This window comes from Sus scrofa, chromosome 2 (genome assembly GCF_054392235.1).
Source record: "Sus scrofa isolate SSC_HxYL_T2T_F1_AM1 chromosome 2, Sscrofa_HxYL_maternal_Yorkshire_Landrace_v2.0, whole genome shotgun sequence".
NCBI lineage: Eukaryota > Metazoa > Chordata > Mammalia > Artiodactyla > Suidae > Sus > Sus scrofa.
This window is the reverse complement of record NC_139384.1, coordinates 85,328,345-85,344,941: the sequence shown is the minus strand read 5'-3', so window position 1 is coordinate 85,344,941 and position 16,597 is coordinate 85,328,345. Positions and strand designations below refer to the sequence as shown.

Here is a 16,597-nt window from a genome sequence, read left to right as displayed (position 1 = left end):
TGAGGGTGGCTCTGCCTCCCCGGTGTTGTTAGGGTGCCAATCCTTCAGGAAGGGCCCAGTAGCAGAGGAGAGAGGCCTGCCCTCCCAGGGAGGTCAGAGTGGTCAGGCACCAACCAGATGCTTCCTGTTTCCAGTAGATAATGCACCTGCTAGAAGGGTAAGCTCCCGCAGGAGCACTGACATCCCCTTGGCCTGGCTCTGAGAAGGGGGCCCTGGCTGTCTCCCTGGATTGCGCTCACGGGCATGTACCACTCCCACTAGGGACCAGTGCAACCTTGCAGCCACCTCTCATCTCTGTCCCACAACCACTGCCTGGGGATGCCCTGTGTGCTTAAAGCGGTCAGAGGCCCAGTTGTGAGGAGGTCTCCCTATCTGAACTCCACCTTCTGAGTTTTGCAATGAATATCTGGGGGGACTCAGATACCCACCCCTCCCAACTCAGCTTGGCTGCCCCCCCTCTTCCAGGAAGGCATCCAGGGCTGCCCACCCTCCCTTTGATGGCCCCCTGGAGCAGGCCAGGACAGGTTCCTTGAGTGGCTGTGGGACGTGTATTACATGAGTGCTTCTTGGGCTAGATCCTTCGGAGTGGGGGGTGGTGTCTGCAGAGCCAGGCTTCTCTGCATCCTCAGGGGACCTCAGTGTGGGAGTGGCCTGGGGGGCCCACAGCCTCAGAGCTTCGGGGAGACATGCTGCCTGGTCAGGGGCCCTGCCTAGAGCCCCAAGAAGTCACCGCACCTCGAGGAAGGACTGCGCAGTCCACACCAAGAGATAAACACATCTTATTTATTCCCCCCTCCCCCAACCCCAAACTTCCAAGTAGCTCTACGAAGACATTAGCTATGAAGCCACACACAGGTTGTCCCTTAAACACAAAAATGAACTTGAAGCAATCAAGTGACCAAAGATCACATAGGCCCAAAGACTTTTCTCCTTCAGCGCTATTAGGCAGCAGCCGAGAGGTTTGGATGGATCAGGGCAGGGGCCGGGCAGGGGTGCCCTCATGTCCGTCAGTGCCAGGAGGTACCTGACCTTGTGCCCTGCACTAGGCAGAGCCCCAAGACCCTGCTCCTAAGGGGCAAGGCCTGGACCCATGTCAGCTGCACCTGTGCAGGGAGGATTGGGGAAAGACAAAGGCAAACACAGCCTCAAACGAGATGAACACAGCGGCTCTTCGTAGTGCAGAAGGCACGCAATGGCATGGGGTGCAGTGCCATGGGGATCACAGATGTTCCCGGAGTCAGGAGTGCACCCAGCCCACCTCCTCACCACCTTTTGGCTCTGTGGCCTCCCCACCATGGGCCAGAGGACAAGCTCAGCAGGGGCCCTGCAGACCTCTGCCTGCGTGGGGGCCATCTCCAGGCTGGGGAGTGGGAGGGGCAGTGTGCTTGCAGCAGGTGGGGCTTGGGGTCTGGGCACCCCGACCTGGGCATGCCCTTAGGCTTGGCCACCACCTCAGAACTTCTGACCTGCCTTCTGGAACCAGACTTACTGATGTGGGACCCCCGACAGGCTTGCCAGTGTGATTTCAAGTCCACGCACAGTGGGGGCATCCACACAAGGTGATTTAGATACCCACACTCTTAGTAGGCCATGGGCGAGTTTAAAGCTAGCAAGAAATGTCAGGCTTTAGATAGAGGCTGGCCTCAGGTGCTGCCCGCCCACCCCCACCCACTGCAGCTTAAATTGCCAGATGAAGAGATTTCACTAATGATTTAAGCACAAGTGTCCTGAAAGAAATCTACAGAATGTTACTGGAAAGGAAAACACGACTGTCCAGTGTCAAGGTTGAAACAGCCACTCAGCGGTGCGTCAGGTCCCGTTGGGGAGGCGAGGCTGCTCACGAGGGCCCCTCTCCACCCCGTTGGCCCGCTTCCTTGGGCCCATGCCCTCCTCGGCCTCGCCTGCCTCCCGAGGCCTCTTCCGGAAGCGCGCCCCAGGCCTGCTTTTGGGGGGCGGCAGAGGGTCGATGCCCAGGATCTTGTGGATCTGCCGGAATGCCAACATGCGCAGGGCATGCTGGGGGCAGATAGCGCGTCAGGACCCTCCTGCCCGCTCCCGGCTTGCCCGCCTCTCCCAGCCCTGTGCAGCCCTGAGGGCTGGCTGGGCAACCTCAGCAGCACCCTTCTAGCAACTGCTGAGCTCAAGTCACCCTTGGACATGAAGAATTGTACTAGGAGTCACTCGGGGTGGCTGGTGGCAAGGACTTTGCTAGAACACTAGCTCAGTACATCAGCTCTTTCTCGTCTCACTACAGGGACTCCAGATCCTGCCTCTTCAGGCTCGGCTCTGATCAGAGCATTTTGACTCTTTCCATTAAAGGCAATTCATAAACCTCAGGCCCAAAGTGATTTTTGTACTGCCGGGAGACTTGCTTATAAATACACTTGCAAACAAAAGTGATGCCATAGGCAAGGGCTCAGCTTTGGTGCTGGAGCCTGTTCAGGCCAAACTGGAGACCTCAGCTGGGTGTTTCCAGATCATGGCTGGGGGTGGTAGACCCATGACAGTCCCAGCCAATGAGGCCCCAAGTCTGCACCTCATCATGGGGGCGGCTTCGGTTCTGGGCCGGGCTGGCCCTGTCCCCAGAAGCAGTCTTATCCCCCACAAGCCACCTGTCTCTCTTTGCAGATGGGGAGGAAAGGGGAACCCCAAGCTATTTCCTGGGATGTAGTGCAGGTACAAAAGGGGCTGGGACCTGGGCTAGCTGGGACCCAGGCTGCCCACAGCCGGGCTGAGCTGGCCTGAGTCGGGGAACCTCGGGGGCCAGCCCCCTACCTGAGCACTGGCCGTGATGTCTTCCCGCTCTTGGAGGGTCATGGACCCGAGGGCGTCCATCTGGTCTCTCTCACAGGGATCCTGGAGCCCGGGCCCATCTTTGCGAGGGGAGGAATGGGGCAGCAAAGAGGAGAGGGCACCCTCATGAGTGCTGCCACCACACTCTGCAATGCTAAGGGGGAACTGCACTTGGACACCACATGCCCTCTCCCATGGCCAGGCCTCCCTCTGTCCCCACACACATTTACCATATCTCCCCATGGCCTGCGTGTGTGCTTGTGCGAGTGTGTAATTACGTAAAAGCTCACGCCATGGGCCAGTGTATTATCTTCTTTTTCCACTTAATACACTATCATCCTGTGTCACTGGAATGACTGGAAAAACACCATTTTGCATCTAACATGTCACATGGGCTGCACACTCGCTCTCCTCCTGCTATGGTGAAGGACCCGAGATGAACATCTTTGTACACAGCCCATCATGGACTTCCTGGTTGTTTCCTTTGGACATGTTCCCTGGACCGGCTCTGGCTCCCCAGAAAGGGTGGATGTGCCATTGGAGGAGAGTGAGAGAAGGCTCTGTTCTAGCCTGCACCCTGCTTCTCCTTCCCAGCCTGTCCACGGCTCAGCGTGGCTCCCTTGCATGAGCGACGTGTGTCTGCATCTGCTGTCCTCTCTGAGTGGTTGTGGTTCTCAAGTGTTCCTGAGAGGCTCTTCTGCCTACTCCCCTTCCCCTGTGGCCCTTGTTCTCCAGCATGTGCTCCAGGGTTGTGGAAGATGCTGACTGACCTGTCAGGAGTGTCCCCGAGGCCACACACTCCAGGACCCGTCTCACGGCATCCCCAGGGCTCAGGGGCCCCTTCGTGCTGCTCAGAGCCTTCTCCACCAGCAGCTCCATGGCCTGGGCCGAGTGGGGACAGAAAAGGAGATCCGTGCCTCTGAGGAGAGAGTGGCTCTGCAGGCTCGGCTGGGGTCTCCAGGGAACTGGGGACAGGAGGTCCCTTCATCTAGCCCCCTCACTCCCATATGCCCCTGAACTTCTACAAGGAGGATGGTCACTGGGGCCTCACGCCACCTCCTGGCATGGCCATGGGCAGGCTTCTTCACTCACTTGCCTTGGCTTTCCCATCAGCAAAATCCCATTGATGGTAACACTGCAAAATAGCGCCACAAGGATTAAAAGAAACTGGTTCTCAGTAACCTGTGGTTCAGCTAGCGAGAGTCCTGAGGGTCACAAGGACTTGAGGACTCACTCAGCTATGTTCCCTCCTCCAAGAAGCCACCTTACCAGCAGGTCCCAGGGCAAAGCTGGAGGTGTGAGCTGTTGGGAGGTGTCTATGCTTACAGGGAAGTGGGCTGCGGGGAATGCAGGGCCCTCCCAGCATCAGGACAAACCCTGCCCCTCACTCAGTGCAGGGTGGTAGCTGTGCCCTCCATGAGGGGTGGTGCCCCAGACCCCAGTTAGGAAGGCAAGGTCCAGGCAGGCACCAGAGGAATGCCAAGGGAAGCTTGGGTTGGAATGCAAAGGGTCCAAGAATGTGCCTTTGCAGCTGATGAACAGGCAGCAGAAGGTTGCACATAAAATGCATGAGTCCCTCCAAATTCCGGGCCCTCTGATGTCTTCCCAAGGATAATGTGAGACTAAAAAACATACACCACCATTGCTGGGATGGGTGGTGTGTGGTCAATGGGTGTGTGACTGGAGAGGGACACTCAGAGACAGGTTCACTGAAGGGCTCACAGATGAGATGAGATTCCAAAAGATAGGGCAGGGGACCCCTAAGAGGGCGGGAGCTGGGGTTCTCACAATACGGCAGCTTGGGGATTTGGGGGCCATGGAGGCCCTTGCATCCTCTCTCCTCTCTTCCCCCATGAAAGACCCCGGGGCCTGCTGATGGCGGGGGATCTCCCCTTCAGAGAAGGTGGGTCTGCACCAGGCAGCCCAGAGGCCATGAAGGCAGGTCAGGCACAGCTGCTCACCCTCACTGGGCCCTCCGCACTGACGCCTGCAGGTCTAGGCAAACACTCCACCTTTTGCTGAGGCGCCCTTGTATTTGCATGCTTCCTGGTTCTGCCTGCCAGCTTGTGGGTTTAAGATAATACAGTCAAATGAAGCTGCGTCTTGTAGCAAGCCTCGTCCTGGGACCACTTCTCTAGGATCCTGACGTGCCCCACCCTGATCCACCTCTCCTGGTGTTCAGGCTGCCACCAGCCCTTTCTCGGAAAGCTGAACGCTGGACCTGGAAATGAGGCTTGGCCTGTCAGGGTTGAGGGCTTCCCAAAGCAGGGCTGGCCCCCCGGTGCTGCCTTACCCAGTCTGGCAGGGCCCCCCAGGTGGGCACTCGCTGGCAGAGGTCCCGAAGGATCCTGATGACGATCACACAGGGTTGCAGGCCACTGGCTCTTGCCTTCAGGGGAAGAAGCAAAGAGTTAGCACCAGGGAGCCACGTGCAAGTGATAAGGTAGGGAATGCACATGGAGCTGAGGGAACAAGGGCTGACCCAGGGGGCAGCGAGCCCAGCTGGGGGTCCTGTCCTGGCAGTGGAAGCAGCAAGGACTCCAGAGGACATGGGCTAGCTGGCTTTGCAGGTGGTGGCTGGAAGTGGAATCCACTCTCAAATGGCCCAGGCCAAGCCAACTGGCTCAGGTTTGAGCCTGGTACCTGCTGCCAGGGGCCTGTGGGGTACAGCATCCTCACCCCCAGAACGGCAGTCATTCATTTCAAGTTCCCGACCCAATCAGCCAAGAAGTAACCTGGTTAACACTGGGCAAGGACATGTGAGCCAAGCAGCCAGCGGAGAAGCTCCTCCACCCCGGTTGTCCCTCGTTTGTACTGGGAGCCTGAGGGCCTGGCTGAGGCCCCCTCTGGGCCCTGCCCCCTGACCTGGAACCACTTGGCGCGTCGGAGGGCAGCCAGAGACTGGAGGCACTTCTCTGGGCTCAGGACATCTCCCGGATCAGGCAGAGGCGCCTCTGTTCCTTCTAGAAGAGAAGGGCACAGGAGTCAGGTACCCTGCTCCCTGCTCTTGCCTCCCGGGCTATGTAGCTGAGCCCTCAGGTCCCTGGGCCACACTGCATTTATTAGGAAGATACACCATTATTCCTCCAAGGACCACAGGAGTCTTCTTGGTGGAAATCCTATCTTCTCCGAGGTTCTGAGCTCCCATGAGGAAAGGGCTCTGTGCTTGTCACCTGGAGCTGTCAGTGCAGACCCACCCGGTTAGCAAATCACAGTTCAGATGGGAAATGATGAATGAAGCTGGATTTCCAGAAACTTCCACATGTGTGATTAAAAGGGAGTCAGCAGGTCAGGTTTGAGCACACACTATCATGGATGATCAAGGCCCCATGTCTGGGGAAAATTCCACCCTGTTTTGTCTTTCTTCTTCTCGCTTCAGGAATATTACTCTTCCCTCATTCTATGAAGCCCTGGTTTTTCAGGTCACAGGAGGGAGCACAGATTTTTCTTTTGCTCATAAACAGCCCCCTGGACCCCAGGCCTGGTTGCTCCTTTGGGGCTGAGAGCAAGCAGTAGCAGAAGCTGAAAGCTCCCCACCCGGCAGTAGCCAACAGGGCACAGACATGGAGGGAGGAGCAGCTCTCGGGGGGTCCAGGGCTCCCACAGAGGGTTTCTGGTTCTCTTGCCCCCTCCAGTCAGCCTCCATCAGTGGCCACAGACCTTGAACCCATTCTGATATTCCCAATCTACCCCTCATTTTCATGGGGGCAAGCCCTAGAGGGCCTTCAGCTGGAGTTGAAGGGCATCACTATTTTTCCTCACTGTATTTATTTTCAGATGACTCTCTCTTATGACAGTTGGTAATGGTTGTTCACTTATGGTTCAGAGGCTCTCCTCTTTAAAAATTTAAGAGTGGGAGTTCCCGTCGTGGCTCAGTGGTTAACGAATCTGACTAGGAACCATGAGGTTGCGGGTTCGATCCCTGCCCTTGCTCAGTGGGTTAACGATCCGGCGTTGCCGTGAGCTGTGGTGTAGGTCGCAGACCTGGCTTGGATCCTGTGTTGCTGTGGCTCTGGCGTAGGCTGGCAGCTACAGCTCCGATTAGACCCCTAGCCTGGGAACCTCCATATGCCGCGGGAGCGGCCCAAGAAATGGCAAAAAGACAAAAAAAAAAAAAAAAAAATTAAGAGTGGAGTTCCCATCGTGGCTCAGAGCAAACGAATCTGACTAGCATCCGTGAAGACGCAGGTTTGATCCCTGGCCTCGCTCAGTGGGTTAAGGATCTGGTGTTGCTGTGGCTATGGTGTAGGCCAAGAGCTACAGCTCCAATTTGACCCCTGAGAACCTCCACATGCAGGTGCAGCCCTAAAAAGCCAAAAAGAGAAAAAAATTTAAGAGTTAAAAAGGAATCGATTTAAAGGAAAGCATCAGTGGTTCGTGGCCCTCAGCTATGACGAGACAACAATGATGAAAGAGATCTAAGAAAGACTGGAATTTGGGAAACAGTCCCAGAGGCTGTTCCAGTAGGTTCTCTGGCTGGATGAGATTCAAGTGCCCGTCCCTGTCAGCTTGGCCTGCAATCCCATGTTGGCTGCTCTCTGGCCTCGCCTACAACCCCCTCCCACTCTCTCAGGCAATGCCCATCTGCCACAGGCCCCCTAGGGACCCAGCACAACTGGTCTCCCCTGGGCAGGGAGCCAGTGCATGCATGGCCCCAGTCACAGGCACGTGCCCCGCTGCTGGGTCTTGAGCCACCTAATTCTCTGTCCCAGTTCACTTCCTCCCTTCCTCTCCTATCCTAACTAGCTCTTATCTGATGGAGGTATCTGGGGCTGACAGAAGTGCAGGAAATTGGCTATGGCAACCCCCCGACCCCCTGCCCAGAGCAGAAGTGAACACTGCCCTTGACCACCAGGTGTGTGGAGAGGGGGGCTGGACAGAAGGGCCTGGCCGCACCTCGGTCTGTAGAGGGGTCCTCCCGCATCAGGGGTGAGGTGATGGACACAGTGACCTGCATCTTGGGCTCCTCGCAGGAGGAGATGATGATGTTGGCTTCAGGATCTGAGGAGACCTCATACTTGTCATCTGTCACAATCTACAAGGTGTAAATATAACACAAGGCTGAATTACTCCAGCTGAGAGGTAGGATGTGTTTGGGTGCCAGGCCCCACACCAGGCATCTGGAATCTCTTAGGGACTGAGACACAGCCCTGTCCTCCAGAAGTGCACAGGTAGAAATGCATATAGACAATAGATTGAGCATCAAGGTGCCTTCATACAGAGTGGTGTTCATAAAGAACACCCATAGCTTAGTAACAACATCAGCATCCTGGTAAGAAAACCGACAAATGATAGTTTGCAGAAAGAGAAACTGAAATGACCCTTTTTATACTATGACACAAATTACTCCTATGATAAGAGAGACTAGAGTTAAAACTAGAATGGGAGTTCCCTTGTGGTAAACTGTGTTACTGCAGTGGTTCAGGTCGCCGCTATGGCGCAGGTTAGATTCTGAGCTTGGGAACTTCCGCACACTATGGGCACAGCCAGAAAAAAAAAAAAAAAAAAGAGTTAAAACTAGAACAGGGTGCCACTGTCACCTGTGGGAGGGACAAAACTCAACAAGTCTGAGGAGCAGCTAGGCTGGCAAATCTGTGCATCTCTAAACTGCTGGTGGAGGCTGGCCTGGTGACACCAGAAGCATCCAGGCTCGCACCTTTGATCCAGTGACTCTGCCCCAGGACATGCTCCCATGTAAATGGGGCAGCATGTATACAAGGTTATGTATTTTGTGAAGACTTGCTGGTAACACGGAACACCTGAAACAATCTAAATGTTCAACTACACAGAAGGACCCAGCCAGTTATGGACAAATGGCAACAGGATAATCTTAAGCCAGAAAAAAAGAATGAAGCTCCCTATATAATTACGGAATCTGACCCTAGACATGCTATTCAGTGAAAAAACGCAATACCTTTCAGTTGGTCCCATAGGTTACTGTTTGGGTACAAAGACAGAAGGATGGTTTCTCAGGATGTGGACAGGGGCTGCCTCCAGGCAAAATTTGAGCCTCCTCAGCTCTGGTCCCCACCCCACGCCTGCCACAGAGGCCCAGGGTTTAGGCTTGCCCCCAACACAGGTGTCCTTATGACCCTGCCCACCCCAGCTCCACCTAGGAGATACCCTGAGAGGGTCATACCCTTGCAAGCAGCGACCCCAGACAAGCCCTGCTCTCTCCGCAGACCCTCCCTTCCATTCCCAGCCTCTCCAGCTTTGCTCCTGACAGCCTTTTACTCTCGGGGCCTCAGGGAGAAAGGACTCCTTACTCACAGGCATTAGAACTCCAACTGCCTTCCTTGATTACCAGCCTCCTGGGAAGACAGCACAATGAAGCTGGGTTTGGTGCAGTGACTTGGTGCTGAGAGAGGCTCTACTATGTCCCTCATCTTGTCTTGGGGTCCCCAAGATGCTTGGCCAGGTAATGGCTAAGAAGGTCCCCTCTATATTCTACATACCTTTCAGGGCTGGGGTGGGGGGTGGGGGGCACCGCCAGCTCTCCACAGACTTAGCCATCCTCATGGGCTTAAGGCTTTGTCCTAGCCACTGGGCTACAAAGTTCTGGAAGACAGGGCCTGCATCTGACATCTTTGCACCCCCGACAGCATTTAGCAAAAACTATCATGTCAGGGGTGTTCAGGAAATGAGTGATTAAATTGGCAAAGTCAGAGCATGTCATTCCCCTGCTTAAAACCCTCCAATCCTATTTCCCCCACAAGGCCTTCAGGCCTGGCTTGATCCAGGCTCTTGTCCTCTCAGGCACACCTCTCCCAGGGTCTCCTCCCTCTTGGCCTCTGCAGGGGCAGGTCCTTCTATATGGAATACTGCCTGCTTTCCCATTTTTCAATGCCTCTCCCATTTTTCAAGGTTTCTCGGCTCTCACCTCACATGCTCCCTCCTCTCTCAGGACACATACCTCCTACAATCCTGTCTGAAGTGGGCCCTGCTCTCCCAGGGTGCTCTCTACCTGGCATCAGGTTTTAATTTTTCCACAGAAGATAAATTGGAAGTTAGCTTGCTCTGTGTTTTTGTCTCCTGACCAGACTAGGAGTCCCAGAGGTGAGCCTGGGACTGCCTGGCCCCTAGATGCTGAATTATGGGGAAGGGCAGCAGACATATCAGCAAGAAGAAACCACCCTGGGAACCGATTATTCTAATTGAAGATGATCAGTTTAAATCATGACATGATCTCGCTCTTCTCCCAATTACCATCTCAGATAAGAAAAGCTCTATGACAACAGCAGGAACTGCTCTGGAGGAGAGTGCAGCCACCAACAACCAAAGTCCTGTGCCTCTCTAGCCTTGGGGGCGTGAAAGATTTTGGCCTCATTTATCCTCTGTGCCTCTGCTGTGGATGTGGCAGAAGTTAGAATTATGGTTAAAATGTTTCTGAGCTCTAACCTGAACCCGGTCTGTAAAAGAACCCTTAAGTTCCACCACTCTCTCCTGGTGACTGTTTCTAAAAACAAACTGGTTTGTGTCTAACCGGAGTTGAAAGGCTGACCGCACTGCCGTGCACCTCACCGGGAACTGGAGGGGCAGCTGCTCGGCGACTCTGTGTAGCAGGGCGCGGGTGGGCTTCTGGGAGGAGAGCAGGATCAGCTGCACAGCCCTGTCTCCCCGAAGGAGGAGGCCCTTTGCCAGGAGGCCAACCCGCATCACGCCTTTCAGGATCCGAGAAGAGGAGCTGGGGCGGCTGCGAAGACAAAGCCACCAATGCATGAGCATAGGGTGGGGAGAAAGGGTCCCCGCTCCTGCACACAGGGCTCGAACTCCTCACTGCACCATCTGTGCCTCCGCTTCCTTATCTGTAAAATGGGGCACAGCCCTTCTCAGAGGACATTTGATCAAGAGGCCCAAGGAGACAGATCTGAGAGAAGCACTCTTCGAACTGCAGCTGGGAAATCATACTGCTCAGCAAGGCTGGCGGCTGTCACTGTTTCCTAATAAACTGAATTCTGGAAAAGGCCTCCCATGTCCACCCCAGTGGCACCCTGGTCCTCAGCTTTGTTGGCCCTTGGCTTTGTGCTCCTTCTGAGATGTCTCTAGGGTCGCTTTACCCCGCACCTGAACTCCTCTGAGAAGGCCCTGCCAGGTGTTCGCCTGCCCTCCCCTCCCCTGAGGCCTGGTCCTCCAGCCTTGCCACTGCCACCCCCTCCCCGCTCATTGCTCCATCCTGCTGGTCACTTTCTGCAGGTGACTCTCATTACTGTGTCAGCCCAGCAGTAAACCTCCTGATGCTGCCCTCCTGCAGGTTGGGAACACTGGGTTTCTTCCCTGGGCCTGAGGTCCCCAGACTGACCCCAGGGCCACCTTGCCAACACCCTCTCCTTCCGCTCCTGCGGCTCCAGCCCCATGAGCCTCATCCAATGGCCTGGGGGTGCCCTCACATGGCAGACCTCTCCATGGCTGTCCCAATACTAACGTTCCCTACTTGGTTCCAGAAACTGCCACCTGCTTCTGCCACCGGCTGATCACCACTTTGTTTTCTTTGTGACACTTCTCAGGATACAAGATAACCACATTCTGTAAGGCATTTGTGTATTTCTTGTTTCTGGACCACAAAGAGCTGGAGCCTGTGATGGCCTGAGGGCACCTGGCTGCACCCTCAAGATTGGGGAGACTTAGGAGGCCCCTACCCTGCAAGGGAAGACAAAGCAGAGAGCAGGGGGTGGGAAACCTGCAGATAAAGAGACTTACAAGTTGTCAGTCAACTTGGATCTTGAGTCTCACAAACTTCAAAACAATACAAAACAAAAAAATCCAAGCCAGGGGTTCCTGCTGTGGTGCAAGGGGATGGGTGGTGTTTCTACAGCTCCAGGATGCAGTTTCGATCCCTGGCCCAGCATAGTGGGTTAAAGGATCTAGAATTGCTCAACTGCAGCTCAGATCTGACCCCTGGCCTGGGAATTCCATGTGCCAAGGGGAGGGAGGGAGGGAAGGAAGAAAGAAAGAAAAAGAAAGGAAGGAAGGAAGGAAGGAAGGAAGGAAGGAAGAAAGAAAGAAAGAAAGAAAGAAAGAAAGAAAGAAAGAAAGAAAGAAAGAAAGAAACCCAAACCAAAAAAAAAAAGCACACTATGCTATCTATGGAACAACTAAAAATTTCAGCACTGGATACTTGACAATGTTAAAGAATTATTGTTAATTTTTTTCAAGTATGATAATGGCACTATGATTTTGTTAAATGAAAGTCTTGTTCACAGACACATGCTGACATGCTCCAGCAGTGAGGTGATGTCTGATAGGATTCCCTTTAACCACTGCAGGCAGAGCAGGGAGAGGGAAGTGAGGAGCAGAGAGCAGGTGAGTCATCTTGGTTTAGGGATGATCACTTGGGGCTTGTCACTTTTTGTATGTGTTGAGAGTTTCCATAATAAAACTATTAAAAAATAAAAACCCCATTTTACTAACACGTTCTTTGCAACAGTTAAATAAAAAATGGAACATCCACAGGATGGTTTATCATGTTCCTATTAAAAAAAAAAAACCCACACATTTCCATAGTGAAAAAGACCACCGAGAATAATGAAGAAAAAAAAAATCCCACATTTCTGGGTTTTTTGTTTTCTTTGTTTTTAGTTTTAGGGCCACATCTGCAGAAGTTCCTAGGCTAGGGGTCAAAGTGGAGCTGCAGTTGCCGGCCTACACCACAGCCACAGCAACACTGGATCAGAGCCATATCTGCGACCTATACCGCAGCTTGTGGCAACACCAGATCCTTAACCCACTGAGTGAAGCCAGGGATATAACCCACACCTTCTCGGACACTATGTCAGGTTCTTAACCTGCTGGACCTCAATGGGAACTCCCATTTCTGTGTTTTTGAAGAATAATAGGACAGAACATGTAACGTGACATCAATGTTATGTGAAGGCTTAAAAAAACTGCAGTCATTTTTGCTTTTTTTTTCCCAATCGAACCCAAGCCACAGCAGTAAATTGCTAACCTGCTAGGCTACCAGGGAACTCCTAATTTTGCTTTAAAGCTGGGTTTGGGAGAAGTGTGGCGGTACAGGGGCAGCACAGGCTTCTCACTGCAGTGGGGAACAAGTGTCTGTGCAGGGGATGAGCTGCTGGGCCAGAGGGGGCCTAAGGTGGAGGCCTGAGCAAGACCTGGGGTTCCCTGAGGTGCCTGTTTGGAAGCCCAGCCTTGACAAGTGCAAGGCTGCATTATGTCCTCACTGAGAAAGCTGATGGTAGCATGGTCCTCTCCATAGTATGTTCTGAATCTGCAATTATCTCAAAATAAAAACAAAACACACACATGGGGAGAAAACAGAAAACAGGAAGGAGGGAAAGGACGAAGCACTAAGTGAGGTACGCCTTTTCCTGCAGAAGATGTGGGGGTGGAGGTCTGCCTTCGGGGCATGCCTGCTTCCTCTTCCAGGCGATATGGAAGGCTGCTCTTGGGGGAGGCACCTGCACTCTTGCTGAGGGGCGCGTGCGTTTTTTATGACATCTGGTGACCCTCAAGGCTTTCATGTTCTCATCAAAGAGCAGACACTGTGGCAAAAAGAAGCTACTGACTGGAATTGACCAGATGCAAAAAGGACAAGTACTACACAATCCCATTGACATGAACTGTCCAGAACAAGCCAAGTCACAGAGACAGAGTGGAAAGGTGGGTGCTGTGGTGGGGGCAAGGGGCTTGGGAATTTCACAGGATGGACTTCTACTCTGGATGTTAAAAAATTCTGAAAACAGACAGCAGTGATGGTCACACAACCTTGTGAATGTACTTAGTGCTGTCGTGTTACACATATAAGAATGGTCACGATGGCAAATTTAATGTTACGAACACACACACACACACATACTTTAAAAAGGAAATGAAAAAGAATCCACCCACAGAGAAGAGACTTGGAAAAGCTATCTCCCTCTAGGATTCTCTAAATCGTGTAATGATTCATTGGGAGGCACTGGGACTTTCCATCCCTGACAATCACAATGGCTGCAATGATGACTCACAAGGACACTCAGTGGCATCTCCTGCTTCAGGAGACTCATGCTTAGCTCCGTATTACAGATGAGGAAACAGAGGTGGCTAATCCTCTGTCAACTACCTTCCTACTTACCTTTCTTCCTTCCTTCCTCCCTCCCTCCCTGCCTCCCTTCCTTCCTCCCTCTCTCCTTCTCATCCTTTCTTGCAATGCCTGTAGCATGGGGAAGTTCTGGGACCAGGGATCAAATCTGCACTGTAGCAGCAATTTGAGCCACAGCAGTGACAATGCCAGATCCTTAACAACTAGGCCACTAGAGAACTCCTCTGGTCCATTTCTAGATGTGCCTTCAACAGGAAAAGTAACTTCTGGTGTTAGAATAACAGTTCTCACCAGCTGGGACTGACTCCCTTCGAACCTTGCGGCTCTGGCTCTGAGCCTCCCTTGGGGAATTTTCTGCTGAGGGCTGGAAAGCCCCCAGCCCCAGAGGCAGTGGAGCTGCCTCTGCCTTCCTGGCTGCCAGGAAGGGACCTTGACCTCTGCCTGGGGGTAAGCCACTCCTGCTGCTTCTAAGTCACCCTGGGCCTCTGGACAAAAGGGTGATGTCCATTACCTGCACTCCCCAACCTCTGGCTCTGGGCTCGCAGAATCCTCCTCAGCCAGCATGTCAGATACCAGCTTGAGGGCGCGCTCCGAGTGAGAAACGGCCTTCTGGACAGCCAAGAGCTCCTCCTCCGTGGGGTAGATGGCAGCGTGCTTGCACATGACATGCCGGTCATCGCTGGACTCTGGCCGCCTTGTGGGCTAGAGAGAAAGGCGCATGCATCACGGGAGGGCTGGGAGGTCCTGGGGACCCATGAAGCAGTGACAGGACAAGTGTCAGCCCACAGAAGTGTGGCATATACAACATGGGGATACGGGATCCCAGAGCCAGGCTGACTTTGACAGACAGGTGGTGGCTGCAGAGCCAGGCAGAGGAGCTGACAGGGCCTTGGGGTGGGGTGGGGGGTACGGACCAGTGAGGACCCCAGGGAGGGTCAAGTGCAGGGAGGTGGGGGTAGCAGTGGGCTTCCTGGGTGACAGTCTCACATTTCCAGAGGCTCCTGAGGCCGGGGGAGTGAGGTGCAATCCACGGTTCCCATCCCACTTGGCCTGGCTTTTGTGGGTGGACCGACATCTAAGGGCTCCTGAAGGTTGTGACCACTGGGGCCTCTGGAAAGTTTAAAGGGTCACTGTGGCTGGAGATAGGGCTGAGGCTGGAGGCTCCTGTATGTGGCCCTCAGGCCCTTGCAGCCCCTACCCTGAGCACACCTTGGGGGATTTGGTACAAAGTCCTGCTTCTTATGCCTGGAGGGTACAGGTCCTTCTAGTGAGGAGGGGCCTCCACCACAGGAGGTGTTGGGGCACCAGACCGCCACCCACCAGAGGCCTGGCTGCGGGGGCCCCTGGCCTGCTCCTGAGAGGAGGCGGGTGCTGGTCAGGTGAGCGTCCTGGGTGTGCATCCTGGACCTGTGGCTCCTCTTCCAGCCGCCTCTTGCACAAGTCGTAGCGCCTGCCGGGATGAGAGGGACAAGGAGCCAGGAGCAGCTGCAGGACCCTGGGCCATGACGTGGAGGCCGTGGGAAGGCCCAGGAGCAGCTCCTTGCGCACCTCATCTCATTGTGCAGGCGCCGCAGCTCCCCCAGCCGCCTTTTGGTCAGCTGACGCTGCTTCCTCAGCTTCTCTTCCAGGAGCTTCCGAACTCTTGTGCTGGGCTTGTCAGCAATCGGAAGATCAGGGTTCACTTTTTTCTAGAAAGATTGGTGACCTTCCTTCAGATGAGAATGCTGGGTGTACCTCGGGGCCCCAGGGGAGCCCCCTCCACTGACATCCTCCTGCCAGGTTTATGCAATAGTGAGTTTCAATCCCCAAAGTCTCAACACTCCCCGTCCCCAAAGGCCATGGCAGGAAAGGGGGGGGGTGCGGGGGGAACAAAACTGTGACCAACTCTCAGAGCCACAGATGTAATGCCACCCACAGCACAAGGGAGTCCTACTGACAAGCCAGAGGAAGAAGGCGCTGTGACACCATGGAGTAACCATGTCAGTTGGACACAAGTGTTCACAGAGGATTCAAGGGAAATACTCATCCAGATTAGAGTGATCCAGGGAAGCACTGTTTGTGCAGGATCCAGTGATACACATTCTAAACAGCACTGCTAGTCTACTCATTGGGCTTTGGTTTTTAGCATTTAATTTCATCACTCAGAGAGTATAGTGTTGTCCAAGGATTATTCATAGTGGGAATAGCACAAGTGTCCTTCAGTGAGTGAGAGATGCACGCAACGTGGTCCCTCCACACATGGGAGCATCACTCAGCTACGAAAAGGAGTGAAGCACCGACACTTGCTACCACATTGATGGACCTGGAGACCATGGTGCTCAGTGAGAGCAGCACACACAGAAGGACACATAGTATGTGATTCTAAGGATGGGAAATGTCCAGAACAGGCACATCCACAGACACAGAATGTGGATTAGTGGTTATCAGAGGCTGGGGAGGGGTGATGGGGAGTGACTGCTAATGGGAATGGCATTTCTTTTTGGGGTGATGGAACATTGTGGAATTAGATGGAGGTGCTGGTTTCACACTCTGTGAAGGGAGTAAAAGCCACTTTACATGGGTAAGCTGTGTGGTATGTGAATGATATCTCGACAAGCCTGCTAACAAAAGGAAATACCAGACGCCATTGTTTGCCATGAGGAGAGTCACAGTGTGTGCACGGCACAAGCATACTCGGAGCCCAAGAGTCAAGTGTGTCTAAACACACACACACACACATGCATGTGTGTCCCTGGCTTCCCAGCAAACCTAAGACAGGGAGGCCTT

At 53.8% G+C, this 16,597-nt stretch overlaps 1 protein-coding gene across 23 annotated transcripts in view; it reads right to left on the bottom strand.

The window, feature by feature from the left end:
- ZFR2 (zinc finger RNA binding protein 2) overlaps positions 1-16,597 on the bottom strand; it is a 54,030-nt gene that overhangs the window by 2,681 nt on the left and 34,752 nt on the right. For 5 of the 23 annotated variants that reach the window (XM_021084093.2, XM_021084094.2, XM_085013253.1 and 2 more), the window contains 10 exons: positions 15,380-15,519; positions 15,152-15,281; positions 14,343-14,533; positions 10,315-10,486; positions 7,690-7,828; positions 5,659-5,756; positions 5,087-5,182; positions 3,564-3,675; positions 2,776-2,873; positions 770-2,016 (listed from right to left, as the gene is read on the bottom strand). In XM_021084093.2, coding sequence (XP_020939752.2) covers positions 1,810-2,016; positions 2,776-2,873; positions 3,564-3,675; positions 5,087-5,182; positions 5,659-5,756; positions 7,690-7,828; positions 10,315-10,486; positions 14,343-14,533; positions 15,152-15,281; positions 15,380-15,519 — 1,383 coding nt within the window. In that variant the 3' untranslated portion in view covers positions 770-1,809. Of the gene's footprint in view, positions 1-769; positions 2,017-2,775; positions 2,874-3,087; positions 3,713-3,885; positions 3,929-5,086; positions 5,183-5,658; positions 5,757-7,689; positions 7,829-10,314; positions 10,487-14,342; positions 14,534-15,151; positions 15,282-15,379; positions 15,520-16,597 lie in introns of those variants that run through there. The other 18 variants (XR_014837790.1, XR_014837791.1, XR_014837794.1 and 15 more) reach the window with 10 other exon arrangements.